Source organism: Microtus pennsylvanicus, unplaced genomic scaffold (assembly GCF_037038515.1).
Source record: "Microtus pennsylvanicus isolate mMicPen1 unplaced genomic scaffold, mMicPen1.hap1 Scaffold_290, whole genome shotgun sequence".
Taxonomy (NCBI): domain Eukaryota; kingdom Metazoa; phylum Chordata; class Mammalia; order Rodentia; family Cricetidae; genus Microtus; species Microtus pennsylvanicus.
In genome coordinates, this window is record NW_027460927.1 from 1 (window position 1) to 16,685 (window position 16,685).

The 16,685-nt window shown below is 40.3% G+C and overlaps 1 protein-coding gene across 2 annotated transcripts in view; it reads left to right on the forward strand.

Moving 5' to 3' along the window:
• Nucleotides 1–64: 64 nt before the first annotated feature.
• LOC142842221 (zinc finger MYM-type protein 6-like) overlaps nucleotides 65–16,685 on the forward strand; it is a 32,320-nt gene continuing 15,699 nt past the window's right edge. The window contains exons 1-9 of one of the 2 annotated variants that reach the window (XM_075959083.1): nucleotides 65–2,341; nucleotides 6,229–6,379; nucleotides 7,891–8,006; nucleotides 9,129–9,404; nucleotides 9,928–10,078; nucleotides 11,310–11,482; nucleotides 12,735–12,879; nucleotides 14,787–14,954; nucleotides 16,145–16,182. In XM_075959083.1, the coding sequence (XP_075815198.1) occupies nucleotides 2,186–2,341; nucleotides 6,229–6,379; nucleotides 7,891–8,006; nucleotides 9,129–9,404; nucleotides 9,928–10,078; nucleotides 11,310–11,482; nucleotides 12,735–12,879; nucleotides 14,787–14,954; nucleotides 16,145–16,182 (1,374 nt within the window). In that variant the 5' untranslated portion in view covers nucleotides 65–2,185. Of the gene's footprint in view, nucleotides 3,602–6,228; nucleotides 6,380–7,890; nucleotides 8,007–9,128; nucleotides 9,405–9,927; nucleotides 10,079–11,309; nucleotides 11,483–12,734; nucleotides 12,880–14,786; nucleotides 14,955–16,144; nucleotides 16,183–16,685 lie in introns of both variants that reach the window. The other variant, XM_075959084.1, reaches the window with a different exon arrangement.

Here is a 16,685-nt window from a genome sequence, read left to right on the forward strand (position 1 = left end):
GTACTGGAATTATAGATGTGTACCATTACATATGACTAAATATAACTTATTACTGTTTTTAGTGAAAAATCACGCTTTAGCATCACTACTTTATTTATATGCAAGCACATATTTGATGTTTGGTTGATTGGTTAAAAAAATTTTATATGTATTTATTTATCCTGTGTGTTTTCTGTGTGTGTACATGCGTTGCACACACACAGAAGGTCAGAAAACAACTTGTGGGAGTAGGCTTCACTGTGAAGGTCCCATTCATTCAATTCAGGTTATTAGACTTGGTGGCACGCATCTCTACCAGCTAAGTAATCTCACCAGCTTTTTATGATTGTTTTGTGAGACAGTGACTGGCATAGCCCAGACTGGCTTTCAACTTCATTTGTAGCTTTGGATGACCTTGAACTATTTTGTTTAGTGATTTTTTTTTTTTTAGTCTTTTGCATATATGTTTGTATGAGAGTGTTGTATCTCTTGGAACTGGAGTTACAGACCTTTGTGAGCTGCCATGTAGGTGATAGAAATTGAACCCCAGGACTTTGGAAGAGTAGCCATTGCTCTCAATCACTGAGCCATTTCTCTGGCCCTTGACCTTGAACTCTGAATCCTCCTGCCTTTCCCCGTACCAGTGCTATTGAACCACCACACCCTGTAGAAGCTTAGGAGAATTTTAAAAAATTTAGTTAATTTTTATTATCCTTTCATAGATTACTATGCAGTAGTTGTAGTAATAAAGGTATGTGGTCTGGGGAAATGGCCCGATTGGTAAATAGCTTGCTCTACAAGCATGGGGACTTGAATTTGATCCCTAGCATCTATGTAAAATGACGGGCATACTGCTGGACACAGTAGCTCATGCCTTTAATCCCAGCATTTGGGAGACAGAAGTCGGTGGGTCTCTGACTTTGAGGCCAGCCTAGTCTGCGTAGTGAGTTCCAGGCCAGCCAAGGCTACACCGTGAAATCCTATTAAAACATTTAAAAATGCTGGGCATAATGGTGAATGTTGGCGATCCCAGCACTGGGGAAGTTGGCACATGAGGGTCCCAATAAAAGGCCTTATCATGAGAAACAAGGTGGGTGCCTAAGGAGGAATGACTCTGGTCTCACAAAATAAAGATAAAAAAGATGCACAAGCCTGGCGATGGTGGTGCACGCCTTCACTCAGGAGGCAGAGGCAGGCGGATCTCTGTGAGTTCGAGACCAGCCTGGTCTACAGAGCTAGTTCCAGGACAGGCTCCAAAACCACAGAGAAACCCTGTCTCGAAAAACCAAAAAAACAAAAAGCTGTACAAGGTGTTGGCCAGTAGGATGAGGATGATCAACTCTGGACTCTGGATTTGAATTCTTGTGTCAGTAGACTGATTTTGAGAGGCAATTTAATTTAACCTCACATTTAGTCTCCTTGTCTGAAAAGTAAAAATGATAATAGTACTTCCTTCATAGTGTTTTCTGTGATATTTAATGACTAGCATATAGTCATAATTCACTGTACTTGCATGCATAATACTATAGTCATCAATTACTTTGTTGTTTCTATCTTGAATGTTTCCTTTAATTTCAATACCTTTGAGAAGAGCAGCATTTAGCCTCTAACTGGATGTTGCTTTCAGTGCTTATTGCAATAATTGACTCTTATGAAATCGCCCTACAAATCTCACAGAACTGCTAAGTTATTTGTGTTGTGTTCTTCCCGACACTTATAGTTCAGATTTATATAGCATCCTAATTTTTATATTAATCTCTCATAGTTCATCTTAAAAATTTTAATTAAAAAAATAATTTGTGATCTCAGTCATGATTCTACTATTGGCAGCTGTTGAGTAGTAAACTCATGTCCTGTGGTCTGTTGTTGTGGGATGGCCACTGGATCTAGTTTCATTGATTCTAGCAGAGAACTGGAAGTCTTTTTTTGTTAAATATAATTCTTGTACAAATGCTTACATTGGATATTATAAGTCCTACTTTACACATGAGATAGTGGAGACAATAATTGCTTCAGTCATAATCATTTAATTGAGAAGTAACAGAACTCATCATCAATGCTGTGTTTCAGGTGATTTATATAGGTTTTTTTCTACCATGCAATAGTTACTCCTAGCTGAGATAATATTTTAACTCTCAGAGAGAAAGAAGGTAGAATCATTGCACATTTGTCTTTGTTATTTGTTTTTAGAGAGATTATTAATCCAATGGATGTGATCACAGCCAAATTTGAAAATTCCTCTTCCTGCAAAGATTTCTGCAGCCAGTTATGCCTATCTTCTTATGAGCTAAAGAAGCCTGTTGTTACCATATATACCAGCGGCATTTCAACTAAGTGCACGATGTGTCAGAAGGTCACTGACGTAAGTTAGTTATATTTCACATTCATTGGAATTCTGCTCAGAGACATGGTAGTTTTTCTTTTTCTCCCTCCTCCCCCTCCCTTTCCCCCTCTCTTTTAAGGACAGTACCTTGCTATGTAACTCAGATTGGCCTCAACCTTGAGGCCATCTTGCTGTTTCAGCCTCCCAAGGGCAGAGATTACAATGCTACCATGCCTGGCTAAAATCAGAGATTTCTTTTACATGGCTCTGCTTATTTTGTATCTGTGTATCTGATATACAGATTAGATTTGAAATTAAATATTATGACCAGGTGTAGTGGCACACATCTTTAGTCCCAGCACTCGGGAGGCAGAGGCAGGTAGATCTCTGAGTTTGAGGCTAGCCTGGTCTCCAGGACAGCCAGGGCTACCTGTTTTGCGGGGGGGGGGGGGAGTAGAGGAAGAAGAAATCAATCAAAAAGTGGTACAATGTTTTCGTTGTGATGCTCGTTTTTCACAATTCACACAACTAACAGCCTCACTGCGAACAGTTGTGAGCACTATGGCCATGGGAGCCATTGTTAGAGTTAGACACCTTCCTGTCCCTGATGGTGTACAAGCAGCTGTGGGTTCCTGCTGTGGGACTTGTAGGCTCTTCCGTGAGCTGGCTGTGCAAGGGTGAGTTGCAGAGTGAAGGTGGGAGTTCCTTCTGTTCATCCTGGTGTGATCTTCTCTCCAGGGAAAGGGGACAAACTCCACATGGGATGGTTGTGTAATGACATGATTAAGATGAAACAGGCCACTTTAAAAAAATTCTATTTTATTCATGACTCAGAACTTACAAATGACTTGTGTGAAATATTGATACTGAAAACTCCTTATAGATGCACCAATGAGCAAGAATTAAAAGCCAAAACTGACTGAAACTAAAGGAAATTCTATTTTTTTTCTTTTAAGATGTATTATGGAATGAATTCTTAGTTGGTTTGGTACTATCATTGTAATACTTCAGGTACTAATTATTTATAATAAATGATAGTCTGATTAAATATTATATCTGTTTCAGTTTTAATTATTACTGGTTGAGATTTCTCTTTATTCTTTTTGTGTGCGTTTATATGTACATGGGCATGCGTGTATGAGTCTAAGTTTGGTGTTAGGAGTCGTCATCAGTTGCTTTCTACCTTCTTCGTTGAGGTAAAGTCTCTCAGTTGAACTCAGAACTCACCAATTCAGCTAGTCTAATTAGCCGTCTTGTCCTGGAAATCTCATCTCGGCCTTCCAAATGCTGAAATTACAGGTAGGGGCCACCAAATCTACTTGGCATCTATATGGGTTTTAAATCTAGGGATTTTAACTATAACCCTTTTTTCTGTGTGGCAAGTACTTTAACCATTGAACCATCATCCTCACTTATTTTTTTTTTAAAGTTCTTATAAAAGATGTAAAAGATAACGATCTTTTAAGGGACTAAGGTGATAGGTAGTTGGTAGAGTGGTTGCAGACATGAAGATTTGAATTCCATTGCTACAACCCACATGGCTGGTTATAGTGGTGAATGGTTACAATCCTGGTGGGAGAAGGCATATTTCTGGGCTCACTGACTAGCAAGCATCAGCTACTTGCAAATTCCAGGCTGGTGAGAAACCATGTCTCCAAAAAACCAAATAAATAAAGTAAATAACACCTGTGTGATAGCCGGGTTAGCCCTGCCTCCCACACACATGTTCATACTCCAGCACCCATGCACCTGCATGCTCAGATGCTCACCATTCCTTTACCTAGCAAGCGCTTGATTTCATTCCTTGGAGCAGTTGAAAATGTTCTTTTATTATTAAGAAATATTTCATTTCTTAGGAACTGCCTCTTTTGGCAGTCCAGTTACTATCCTCACAGGAAAATAACTAATGCTTCTTTACTTGTGACTTAAGTATCCATTCCATTCCTAATTTGGGACTGGTATTGTATTCTTCCAAATTTTTGAGGCCCATTTTTACTAAGCGGATTGTGTGAAATTTCATGATATCCTTTTCCTTCCCATTTACTTCTCTACTAAATGATTGGCTATTGCACAAGTGACAGTTTTGAAGTGACAGTTGCTTTCCATGTGTAAGTGGTGGTCATTATTATTTGTTAAAGTATGAGTTGGCTCTATAGTTCATTATATAATTAGCCCTACTTAGTGTGTCACTCAGCTTGATAAGGAAATGGTTCTGTAGGATCTCTTATGAATTAAGCATCATTTCTGTCTCCTGCTGAAGAGTCATCTGATCATCTTTCCTAAACTGAAGTCCAGATCAGACCTGAGAATGGCTCTGTACTTCATGGATTATCCATACATCATTCATCATGTATAGTGTGCTTTGTTGTTAATTGAGTAGTTACTAGTTTTCTTCAGTTTTGTAGCCAAGACTGATCTTAGGCTCCCGATTCTCTGCTTTGGATATCACACCTGGCTTGGCTTTTTTGTTGTTGTTGTGTTTTTTGTTTTTTCTTAAAATCTGTATTATGATTGTGTGTATGTGTGCATGCATGTGTGCATACGTGTGTGAATGAATGTGCGTGCATGCCATGGCGTATGTGTGGGTGTCAGAGAACAACAACCAGTCCTTCTACCTTGTTTGAGGTGGGGGTCTCTTTTTATTTAAAGCTTTGTATGTCAGGCTGCTTGTGGAGTTCTAGAGATTTTTCTGTCTCTGCCTCCCATCTTGCCACAGGAGCTCTGGGATTACATGAGCTCACTGCTGTCTCCGCCTCCCTTCCATCTTCCGTAGGAGCACTGGGGTTACATATACACTGCTGTCTCTGCCTCCCTCCTGCCATAGCAGCACTGGGGTTACATATACACTGCTATCTCTGCCTCCCTCCTGCCGTAGCAGCACTGGGGTTACATATACACTGCCTCCCTCCTGCCTTAGGAGCACTGGGGTTACATATACACTGCTGTCTCTGCCTCCCTCCTGCCTTAGGAGCACTGGGGTTACATATACACTGCTGTCTCCGCCTCCCTTCCGTCTTCCGTAGGAGCACTGGGGTTACATATACACTGCTATCTCTGCCTCCCTCCTGCCGTAGCAGCACTGGGGTTACATATACACTGCCTCCCTCCTGCCGTAGCAGCACTGGGGTTACATATACACTGCTATCTCTGCCTCCCTCCTGCCGTAGCAGCACTGGGGTTACATATACACTGCCTCCCTCCTGCCGTAGCAGCACTGGGGTTACATACACACTGCTGTCTCTGCCTCCCTCCTGCCTTAGGAGCACTGGGGTTACATATACACTGCTGTCTCCGCCTCCCTTCCTGCCGTAGCAGCACTGGGGTTACACATATACACTGCTGTCTCCGCCTCCCTTCCTGCCTTAGGAGCACTGGGGTTACATATACACTGCTGTCTCCGCATCCCTTCCTGCCGTAGGAGCACTGGGGTTACATATACACACTGCTGTTTCCGCCTCCCTTCCTGCTGTAGGAGCACTGGGGTTACATATACACTGCTGTCTCCGCATCCCTTCCTGCCGTAGGAGCACTGGGGTTACATATACACTGCTGTCTCCGCCTCCCTGCCGTAGCAGCACTGGGGTTACATATACACTGCTGTCTCCGCCTCCCTTCCTGCCGTAGCAGCACTGGGGTTACATATACACACTGCTGTTTCCGCCTCCCTTCCATCTTCCGTAGGAGCACTGGGGTTACATATACACACTGCTGTCTCCGCCTCCCTTCCATCTTCCGTAGGAGCACTGGGATTTCATGGCTTTATGTGGGATCGGAAAGTGGGATCTGGAAGTCTGAATTTATATCCTCATGCTTGCATAGGACTTGCACTTGACTCACTGAGCCTTCTCCCTGGCCCTTTCTTATCTGAAACAGTGTTGTAATTATGTTTATGCTTAAACACACTTCTGTTATTGCTGTCCTAATAGAATTTGGCCCAGAAGCCACTCTATGCCTTGGGGAATTCAATGAAGCTGTCTGCTGAAGCGAGTGAGAGTACAGACGACCCAGGAAGATCAGAGGTTTTCTGCTCTATTAATTGCTTATCTGCTTACAGGATTAAGACTGTTATTTCTTCAGGTAATGATTAAATTTGATAAATTTACAGGTTTGGTAACATATTAAAGATGACCATACCTGGTGTTCTTAATTTCATTAGATACTAAATTTATTTAATATGGCCAAAACCCCAAGATTGACTTACTTTTGAAGAACTGAAAATAAAAACAGATTTGCACTGATACTCTCTTTTTGTAGAATATACTTTATGGTTTTATGTGTAGAAAAAATAAAAAATAATTACTAAGTTTTAAGATAGTTTTTTTTTTCTTTTTAAAAATATTTTTTTGTGGCTGGATAGTGGTGGCACACACCTTTTAATTCCAGCACTCGGGAGGCAGAGGCAGGTGGTTCTTTGTGAGTTCGAGGCCAACCTGGTCTACAGAGTGAGCTCCAGGACAGCTCATGCTGTTACACAGAGAAACTCTGTCTCAGAAAGCTAAAAAAAAAAAAAAAAAAAAAAGAAAAGAAAAGAAAAAAGAAAAAATACTGTGCTGGATGGTGGTGGCACATGCCTTTAATCTTAGCATTCAGAAGGCAGAGGCAGGCGGATCTCTGTGAGTTTGAGGTCAGCCTGGTCTACAGCGTAAGTTCCAGGACAGTCAGAGCTATTACACAGATAATCCCTGTCTCAAAAAACATAAATAAATAAACAAAATGATTTTTTTATTATTGTATTTTATGTGCCTGTTTTGTCTGCATGTATATCTATGCATTATGTGTGTGCCTGGTGCCTATGGAGGCAAGAAGAGGGCATCATAGTCCCTGGAGCCGGAGTTACAGATGCTTGTGACCCTGCATTTGGCAGTTAGGAATCTAACCCAGGTCCTCTAAAAGAGCACCCAGTGCTCTTAACCACTGAGCCATGTTTCCGGTCCTTTAAGTTAGGCTTTGATGAACCGGAGTTCATTGAGGTTAGTTGTTGCAGTTAGATTTAGAGATTACTGTAAAGCTCCATGATATTTTTATGTTATAGTTAGTTGACCTTCCACATTCAACCAACCATACCTCAGAATTACTCAGCAAATGTGATTCCCACCTTTAGTCCCAATACCGGGGAAGCAAGAGTCAGGCGGATCTCTTGAGTTTGAGGCCACTGTGGTCTACATAGTGAGTTCCAGGACAGCCAGAACTACTACTACAACAACAACAACAACAAAAAACAAAATCCCTCAGCAAATATAATTGAGTATTACAGAGATTTTTAAAATTATTTTTCTCAAAGTAATATAGCATGTTAGCTATGTATATTATATTTGCATTGGTTAGGTATTGTAAGTGATACAGAGATGACCTGTGGGCGGATGTTTAGAATGTACAGAGATGGTATGCAAACACTGTGATGCCGTTCTATAAGATGGACGTGAGCCTCTCTTCTGCAGATGTTGGGCATCCTTGGGGGATGGTTGGGAGCCAGGCCCGCAAAGACATAAGAGAGTCTGTGCTGAATATTTGATTGTCTTTCTACTAGTAGACTTTTGTATCATTTCTGTATGTGTGCAACATTCATTGTTTTATTTTTTGTCATTAAGGTCTCCAGGTTTTGTGTCACAGTTGTAAAACCGCAGCAGTTCCTCAGTATCACGTAGCCATGTCAGACGGAACTATTTGCAGTTTCTGCAGCTCCAACTGCGTGCTGGCTTTCCAGGTACACACCTCTAGCTCTCTGAGACATTGGCCTATGGCAAAACACTGTAAAAATTATATATATTTTTTACATTTATTTAGTATGTGTTTACATGCCACAATGGCATGACTGAGTTGTCTTGCCAGCCCATTTTTTTCCTTTTCTGAGACAGTCTTGTTACTTAGCCCAAAGAGGCTAAGAACTCACTATGTAGAAGGTCAGATTGGCTTCAAATATGAAGCAATCATCCTGTTTTTATCTCCGAAGTTATGGGATTGCAAGCATGTAACACCTGTTTAGTCAGAAGATTTCCAATGCAGGCTTTAAGAAAACAAACCCCCAGTCTAGTCAAGCAATGCTTCAGAGGTCATTTGTACAAATGTTTGAACCAGCTGTTGGGCTTTCTGATTCAGGGTCCTTGATTCAAGTGCCCTTCCTTCCCTCGCCTCCTCTCTCTCTCTCTCTCTCTCTCTCTCTCTCTCTCTCTCTCTCTCTCTCTCTCTCATCAGGGTCTCCTCCTGTAGTCTAGGCTGGCCTTGGAATTTGATTTGTAGCCAGGGGTAGCCTTGACCTCCTGATCCAAGAGTTGGGATTGTAGGTGTGTGCTGCCACGCTCATTCTTGTTCTCTCTTTCTTATTTTAAAAGAATAGAAGCTAGAATGTGGTTTGTGAGAGGGTATGGTGAAGAACAAAAGCTTTAGATGGGGGCTCATGTACCCCTTGTGTCCTGGGTCAGAAACTTAATGATTCTTGGCATGGAATTGTAAGTCCTCCTTATTCCATCTCTGCCCCTCTGTGCATTATACAGAGAGAGGAAAGAGTCTGTTGGTTTTCCTGGGTGAGAGGTGGATATCTGTGTATCCACTATCACCTACGAGCCAACAGGAGTTGGTTGGTGATATGTGTAGGGCTTGGGAAAGGCGTTTTAGGGAAATATACGGGAACCTTTTGTTCTAGTCCGTTACTTTTGAGTGTTTCATTTTTTTAACCCTTCTGCTCTGGAAGATGTGTCACTGAAATTCTTTCTGTTAGAAGTAAAATTAAAAAAGAATGTTAGTGGAATGACTATTAAAAAGAGAAAGTTAAAACAATTAAGTTACGTTATTTCTTACTCAGTAAAGTCTTTGCTTTATATTCATTTAGAATGTGTTTAACAAGCCAGAGGGAACAAACTCTTCATTGGTACCCATATCTCCGGGCCAAGAGGTGATGAACACACCCTCGCAGCCTGCAGTGTCAGCAGGAAAAGGTGCCCCCGTCTCCTCCTTCAGTAGCCCCATCAGCAAGCCTGCAGCAGCTGCTCTGGAAACTCTAGCTAAACAGTCCCAGCAGATTGCTTTGACCCATACGTTCATGAGACTCAAGTGCCAGCACTGTAACCATCATTTTGCCACAAAACCAGAGCTGCTTTTCTACAAGGTAAAGAGACAGCATAAAAGAAATATGGGTAACCACCCAGTGAGAGCATTTCTGGTTTTTCATTTTCAACAGTTCCTTAGTTTGTGTTAACTTAACAGAAATTTATTTTGTGTATATTTGTGTATTCACGGATATGGACGTGTCATGACGTGCAAGTGGAACGTAGTTTGCATGAGTTGGTTTTCTCCTGTCATGTGGGTCCGGGTCACACTTAGGTTGTTAGACTTGGCAGTGATGCCTTTACCTGCTGAGCATCTCACTGGTCTGGAAAAATACTTCTTAAAAGAGAAAGTTGCTGTTAGTTAGATTTTTAAAAAAATTATTTTTAATTGTGTGTGTATGGGGGGAATTGGGGGGTAATGTCCATGTGAGCACAAGTGCCTCCACAGGCAGCGGATCCCTTGTAACTGGAGTTGTAGGCAGTTGTGAGCAACCTAACGTGGGTGCTCTGCCAGAGTAGTGAGCCGTGTTTCCAGCCTCTTTGTACTTAGAGCTTAATGATATCCGTTGTTTGTTTTTGCAGGGTAGAATGTTTCTGTTTTGTGGCGAGGTTTGCTGTGAAGAATACAAAAGGAGAAATAAAGTTATGGCTTTATGCGACTACTGTAAAATATATAAAGTCATCAAGGATGTTGTGCGGTACTCAGGGGTTGACAAGCCATTCTGTAGTGAAGGTAAGGGGGTTCACTGTTACTCACACAGTATGGAAGAGAGTGTATTTACGATTTTTGCTTTTCAGAAACTTCTTTTGCTGGGCAGTAGTAGTGTGCTCCTTTAACCCCAACATTTGGGAGGCAGAGGATCTCTGGTGAGTTCGAAGCCAGCTTGGTGAATTCCAGGACAGCCAGGACAGTTACACAGAAACCCTGTCTCGAGAAACCAAGAACCAGAACCAAACCAAATCAAAAGAACAAAACAAAACCCTTTTCTCTTTTACGAAGTATTACTTGGACATTTTTACAAGTTTAAATTTATGCAGTTTATACTTGCTACACCTTAAAATTTGTCCTGTTAAGCAAACAGAAACTATAATTAATGACATTAGTAGAGAAAATCTTATTGTTGTTTTTTTGTTTTGTTTTTGTTTGTTTGTTTTGGTTTTTTGAGACACAGTTTCTCTGTGTAGCTTTGGAGCCTGTCTTTGGAGCCTGTGAGTTCAGGCTGGCCTTGAACTCACAGAGATCCGCCTGCCTCTGCCTCCTGAGTACTGGGATTAAAGGTGTGTGTCACCACCGCCCAGCGAGAAAATCTTGTAAGTTTAGCTAAGACATCAGATTTTTTTATTTTTTGTTCTACCTATTTGTAAAGTATGAGTTGTAAAGCCTTTTGTTGCAACTTGATTTAAAATACAATACCTCTGATATTTCTGAATATGGATAATATTTAGAGCATATTTAAATGTTAATTTTTGTTTTGTGAATATGGAGATTATCCTATTATATAGAGGCAAAAAATTATGTCAGGAAACCAAACCCAGGTCATTCATTCATTCATTCATTTTGTTTTTTTAAGACAGGGTTTCTCTGTGTAACTGCGTTAGCTGCCCTGGAACTTGCTCTGTAGACCAGGCTGACCTCAAACTCACAGAGACTGCTTGCCCCACCACTACCTGGCAAAACCCAGGTCTTTTGAAAGAGCCTCTAACTGCTGAGCAATCTCTTCAGCTTCCTTTTTTTTTTTTTTTTTAAAAGAAGGCTCTAGTTGTTCAGTCTGGCCTTGAACTTCTTGAACTTGGCCTTTAGTTGAGACTGCCTTGGAATTTCCTCCTGCCTCCACCTCCCAAATGCTGGGCGTAGAGACCTGTCATCACACTGGCTAGAAGTCAGCTGAAACACAATAGACACTGGCTTCACGCCTAGAGCTAATGTGTGTTTGTCTTTCCCTTTTGTCCTTCCTTGTGTTCAGTTTGCAAGACCCTCTCTGCTCAAGACTTTGCAGAAAGATGGACAAACTGCTGCAAGATGTGCAGTTACTGCTTACAGACATCTGCAAATTTTGTAGAAAATCGACTGGAAGGCAAGCTTCAAGTTTTCTGTTGTGAAGAATGCATGTCCAAGTTTACAGCTCTGTTCTATCAGGTAACTAGGACATGTTCTTTGTCTTTCTGAAATAGGTGCTGATCATATTCAATTTAAAATATGTTCAAATAACGTGAGGAGAATGTGTGTTTAGAGTTTAGGATTTCTGGAGAGCCTTTCCCCAATCCCATCCTGGTATTGGGGCTTGAATGTAGGACCTCATGCCCACTAGACAAATATTCTTCGACTGAACTGTATCACTAGCCTGACATTTTGTTGTTGAGTAAGGATATGTGTGCATTTGTATTCTCTTACTTATAAAATGTGATGACCTTGCTTGTAACTCTGAGGTTTGAAATTTACATAATGTTGTCTTAAGTAGCTCTCCAATTCAGGTTACTCTAAGGAATTTAAAGTCAGACCTTGTCCTCCCTTCATAGGTCAAGGGACATACTGATAATCTTACTGCTTTCCTATGTTTGAGAGGCATATGGTGACAGGTGTAATTAAAGGAGCAATAATAGAAATCTGGTGCTCCTTCCTTGTTGTTTTGTTCCCAGTGGCAGTCCTGAGAGATAGGTGCACACTGCCAGTCTGTAAGTAGAAGACTGGAGTGCAGAGAGGTGAGTAGCATGCCCGTGAGGAAGCTAGTAGATGACACTGCCTTGCACCCACAGTGCTCTAGTGGAATCAGTAGCTACTTAACTGCCTCACCCCATGCGTAATTTCCTTGTGGAGGAATATAATATGTTCTAACCATTATATGGTGAAGGACCAATCACAGTGCTTAAGAAAAGGGTACTATGGGCTGGAGAGATGGCTCAGTGGTTAAGAGCACTGACTGCTCTTCAACCGCTTGGTGGCTTGCCACCATCTATGGTGTGATCTGATACCCTCTTCTGGAATAAAGGCATACATTCAGATAGAGCATTCGTATATATAAAATAAATAAATAAAATCTTAAAAAAAGGAAAAGGGTATTTAATTAAATATTTGTTAGAGTGAATCTGTCTTTATGACTCCAAAGCTCATATTCTTTCTCTGTATGTTCTTTCTTACTTGTATAAAATACAACTTGTCTTTATATTCCCTCATTGGTAATTTTGGAAACAAAAAGAGCAACTTTTAGAAAGTCAATTTTTAGGATGCTTTATATGGAACAAATAATAGAATCTGTTTTTAACCACAGTATTTATTTCAAGTGGGAGCCTTTCATTTTCAGTAAACTAAGCAGCCGTTTTCATCGTGTCTTTGGTTTACAGTAATATTACCTTTTTATAATTGTAACCCTTCCTTGTCTTCTGCTCCTCAGATAGCCAGGTGCGATGCTTGCAAACGTCAGGGTAAGCTAAGTGAGTCCTTGAGATGGCGAGGCAGCATCAAGTACTTCTGCAACCTCTTCTGTGTCTTGAAGTTTTGCCATCACTATAGTGTGAATGACCCAGTTCACAAAAAAGGTAAAGTGAAGCTTGACTCATGGGCTCTGTAGGTCAGTGCTAGTGTCAGCATCCACAGTTGAAGTACTGCCATACAAGCAGAGTTGCACTGTGTGCAGGTAGCTGGACTTTTTAAAGTCTTCTTCAGGGCTCCTTAGTGACAATCTGTTCTAGTTTGGTTTCCATTGCTGTGGTAACTATGCCCGAAAGCAGCTTGGAGAGGAACGGGTTTATTTCATCTTCCAACTCTCAGGTCACACTCCATCACTGAGGGAAGTCAGGGAAGGAACTCAAGAGCCAGAAACTGAACAGAGACTATAGAGCAGTAGTGCTTACTGGCTTGTTCTCCATTGCTCCCTCAGCTTGCTTTTTTACACAACCCAGGACCACCTGCTCAGGAGTGACAGTACCCGCATGAATCATTAATCAAGAAAATGCCCCCACAGGCTTGCCTACAGGGTATTCTGATGTAGGTATTTTTCTGAATTGAGGTTCCCTCTTCCTAGATGACCCTAGCTTGTGTCAAGTTGACAAAAGGCCATCACATAATCCTTGAGAGAAAATTCTGATGCTTTTTTGCTGTCATAAATCAATCAGTCAAATATATATTTATTTATCTTGTAGGAAAATTTAATTTGATTGCTTTTGATTAAACTGTGAATATATGTAACTTATTGTAAGGGATCCATACTACTCAGTTATAATTAGAAATAAAAATTTAAAAAAAATTTAAAAAGAAATAAAAATTAAAAACAGGGCAAACAAAGGGAAGGATGTAAGTGTGTTAATATGGTGGCTGTGACTGATACAGAATTTGATGCAGATCTTGCTTGCAGCTAAAGAAAAAAGAGAAACACATTAATTATTTCAGAAAAAAATAAAGTAGAACAGTTCTTTATGGGTATCAGAGTTTTTCCTGAAAAAGAAAATAACTTTACAAGTAGGACAGCTAATGTGTTCAAAAAATTCAGACTAGATGTGAGGAATGTTCTTAAAGTCTCCACCCAGTCATATGTTCCGAGTCAGAAACACTTGATATACCTGTCTTCTGATCAGAACCTCAAGTTCTTAATTGACAGACACCACGTGCTTTTGCTTCTTGCAGTTTGGCTCTTACTTACCTTGTACTCCCTTTTTATATGTCTATTCTACACTTTTGTACTGGCCAGTTCTTCCCTTGGACTAGTCAGGTTGGTAGTAAAATATTCATTTTATAATATAGTTGAAGTAAACCAATTGGAGACTGAGTTGGCAGAGGGAGGGGTCGAAGGAATGGGAGGGAAAAAGAAAGACAAATATTGTTTTGTTTCATATTTGCGTAAAAAAGGTGAACCATTGCAGGAAGAAAGGGGACAAGGAGGATTGAATGTAATTAGCATGAATATTAGCAAAATATGATAATATAAACAATATGAAAATGAAACTTATTCTTTTTAGGCAAGAGAAAAAACAGTGTTCCATGGAGGGACAGTGTCCTCATTGGCTTTGGGAAACTGTTAAAGTTTTATTTGAGATAAGCTTAAGTGTAGGGTCTTATACCCACTAACAGGAACTTCTAGTTATTCCTAACACCTGGTATTTAACCTGTTAGATATTAAAATTATTAGATTTTTGGAACATCTTATGGGATTTAGATTGTCCTTTGAAGCTAGAGTTTTACAGAATCAGGCTCCTTTTAAGTCCCAGTGAACACTGACTTTATGACAAGAACCCAAACTAACATTACACAAAATTAGAACTTTGTATTGCTTCCTGAAAAACTGTTAAATAATTCTATTCCTGTGTTTTACCCTTTTATTTATACTTTATCTTTATTGTTTATTTTAATCAGCATTCATTTTATTCCTTATTTTTATGGAACAATTTACAAATTTGTACGTCTCCATTGTGCAGGGACAATGCTAATCTGTCTCATTACACTTTTTTAGTAATTGTGCTCCCAAAGTCAGTATCAGTAATTATTCCTAAAGCACAAAATGCTGTGACGACACTCCCTTCTCCAAGGATTCCTACAACACCAGTTATTACCAGTGTGATATCGTTGGCAAAAATACCTGCTCTCCAGCCCACCACGAACACTAACAGTGTTTTAACAGGTATGAGGCATTTGGCTAAGAGGAAAGTATTGCTTAGTCTAAGAGTTTGTATTGGTAATGCCTTTCTTTATATTGTATGAGGAAATGGTGCCCCCACTATGTGGGGTGAGTGGCTAGTAAATGAAGAGGGTTCTGTTGGAAAGGAAGGATGGGTATAGTTATTTTTTTTAAAGCTTCTAATGGGCTGTAGAGATGACCTAACAGTTAAGAGCACCTGCTGCTCTTGCAGAGGACCTGGGTACAGCTCTCAGCAGTTATATGGAGGCTTTATTTGTGACTCCAGTTCTAGGGAATCTGATGTCCCGCTTTGGGTTCCATAGGCACAAGGCACGCACGTGATGCACATACATTACCTGCAGTCTAAACACTCATACACATTAAAAAAATGAATAAACAAAAAGAATTTGAAAATTTTAATGTACCTGCCTGTGTGTGTCTCTCTGTCTGTCTGTCTGTTGTGCATATATACTTACATCTATATAGGTGGGTAGGCATGGAAGCCAGAGGTTAATGTTAGGTGTCTTCACCACTCTCCATCTTGTTTTTGAAAATGTGAGTTTTGTTTTTTATTATTGTATATATCTGTGTGTGATATATGTGCACAAGTGTGGACAGGCACATGCCAGACCTTTGTTGTGGAGGTCGGAGAACAGCTTTTGGGAGTCAGTTTTCTCCTTCCACTTGGGATCTGAGGATCAAGCTCAGGTTTTCAGGTCTGAGTAGCAAGCATGTTAACCTACCAAATCCATCTTAGTTTTTAAGACAGGGTCTCACTGAACCTGGAGTTCACTTATTGGTTAGGCTAGAAAGGTCAGTGAACTCTAGGATCCTCCTGATCACCTGGGCTTACAGATTCAGAGACATACATACTTGGTGTTTTTGTTTTTAAACTTGGGTTCTGGGAATCGGAATTCATAGCCTGATGCTTGTACACCAAGCCCTTTACCCACTGAGCCATCTGGCCATTCCCCACCCTTCCATCTTTGTTACCAGGCATTCTAATAAAGTAGCAGGGGGTTGAAATAGGGAATCCTTACCTTTACTAGGCACTGCAGGTGTTTCCTTGGACTATTTTTTGAGAAATTCTCACCCAGGCTCTAATCCACCTTTGTGAGAGAAAATGAATGCCAATTTCTGTGTTTACTCATGTATATTGTGAGAATGATAATGTGTATTTTGATTTTTAACAGGTGCAGGTCCTAAAGAAGTAGCAGAGATCATTGGAAATGTGAGTTTTATTGTTTGTATGTTACCTGATAATCCTCCACTTACTTATTTCATTTTGCTTATAGTCTAATATATAAACATACACACATATGCATATACATATACACATACATTACGCAAGTACTTTCCTGTTTGTAGCTTATTCTTTTCAAAAGGTTGAGCGGTAACACATTTTATGTTTTGAATCACTGCTGGACTCTAGATCATTAATAAGGATATACTCTTGATTCATCTTACTTTGTACTAAGCTTCCTCTATTCGTTTAAGTGCCTGCTCACTCCTGACTGCTTATTTTCCCTCTTTGGAAAGCTCAGTGGTGTCATGTCACTGGGACTGAAAATAGTACAAAGTGCATATTTACTTAATTTCTCACTTTATGTCTCAAAATTTGAAAAATGTGAAAATGTCCCTAAATTTAAAAATAATTTTAGCTGGGCCTTTAATCCCAGCTCTTGGGAGGCAGAGGCAGAGGCAGACTGATCTCTCTGAGTTTGAGGCCAACCT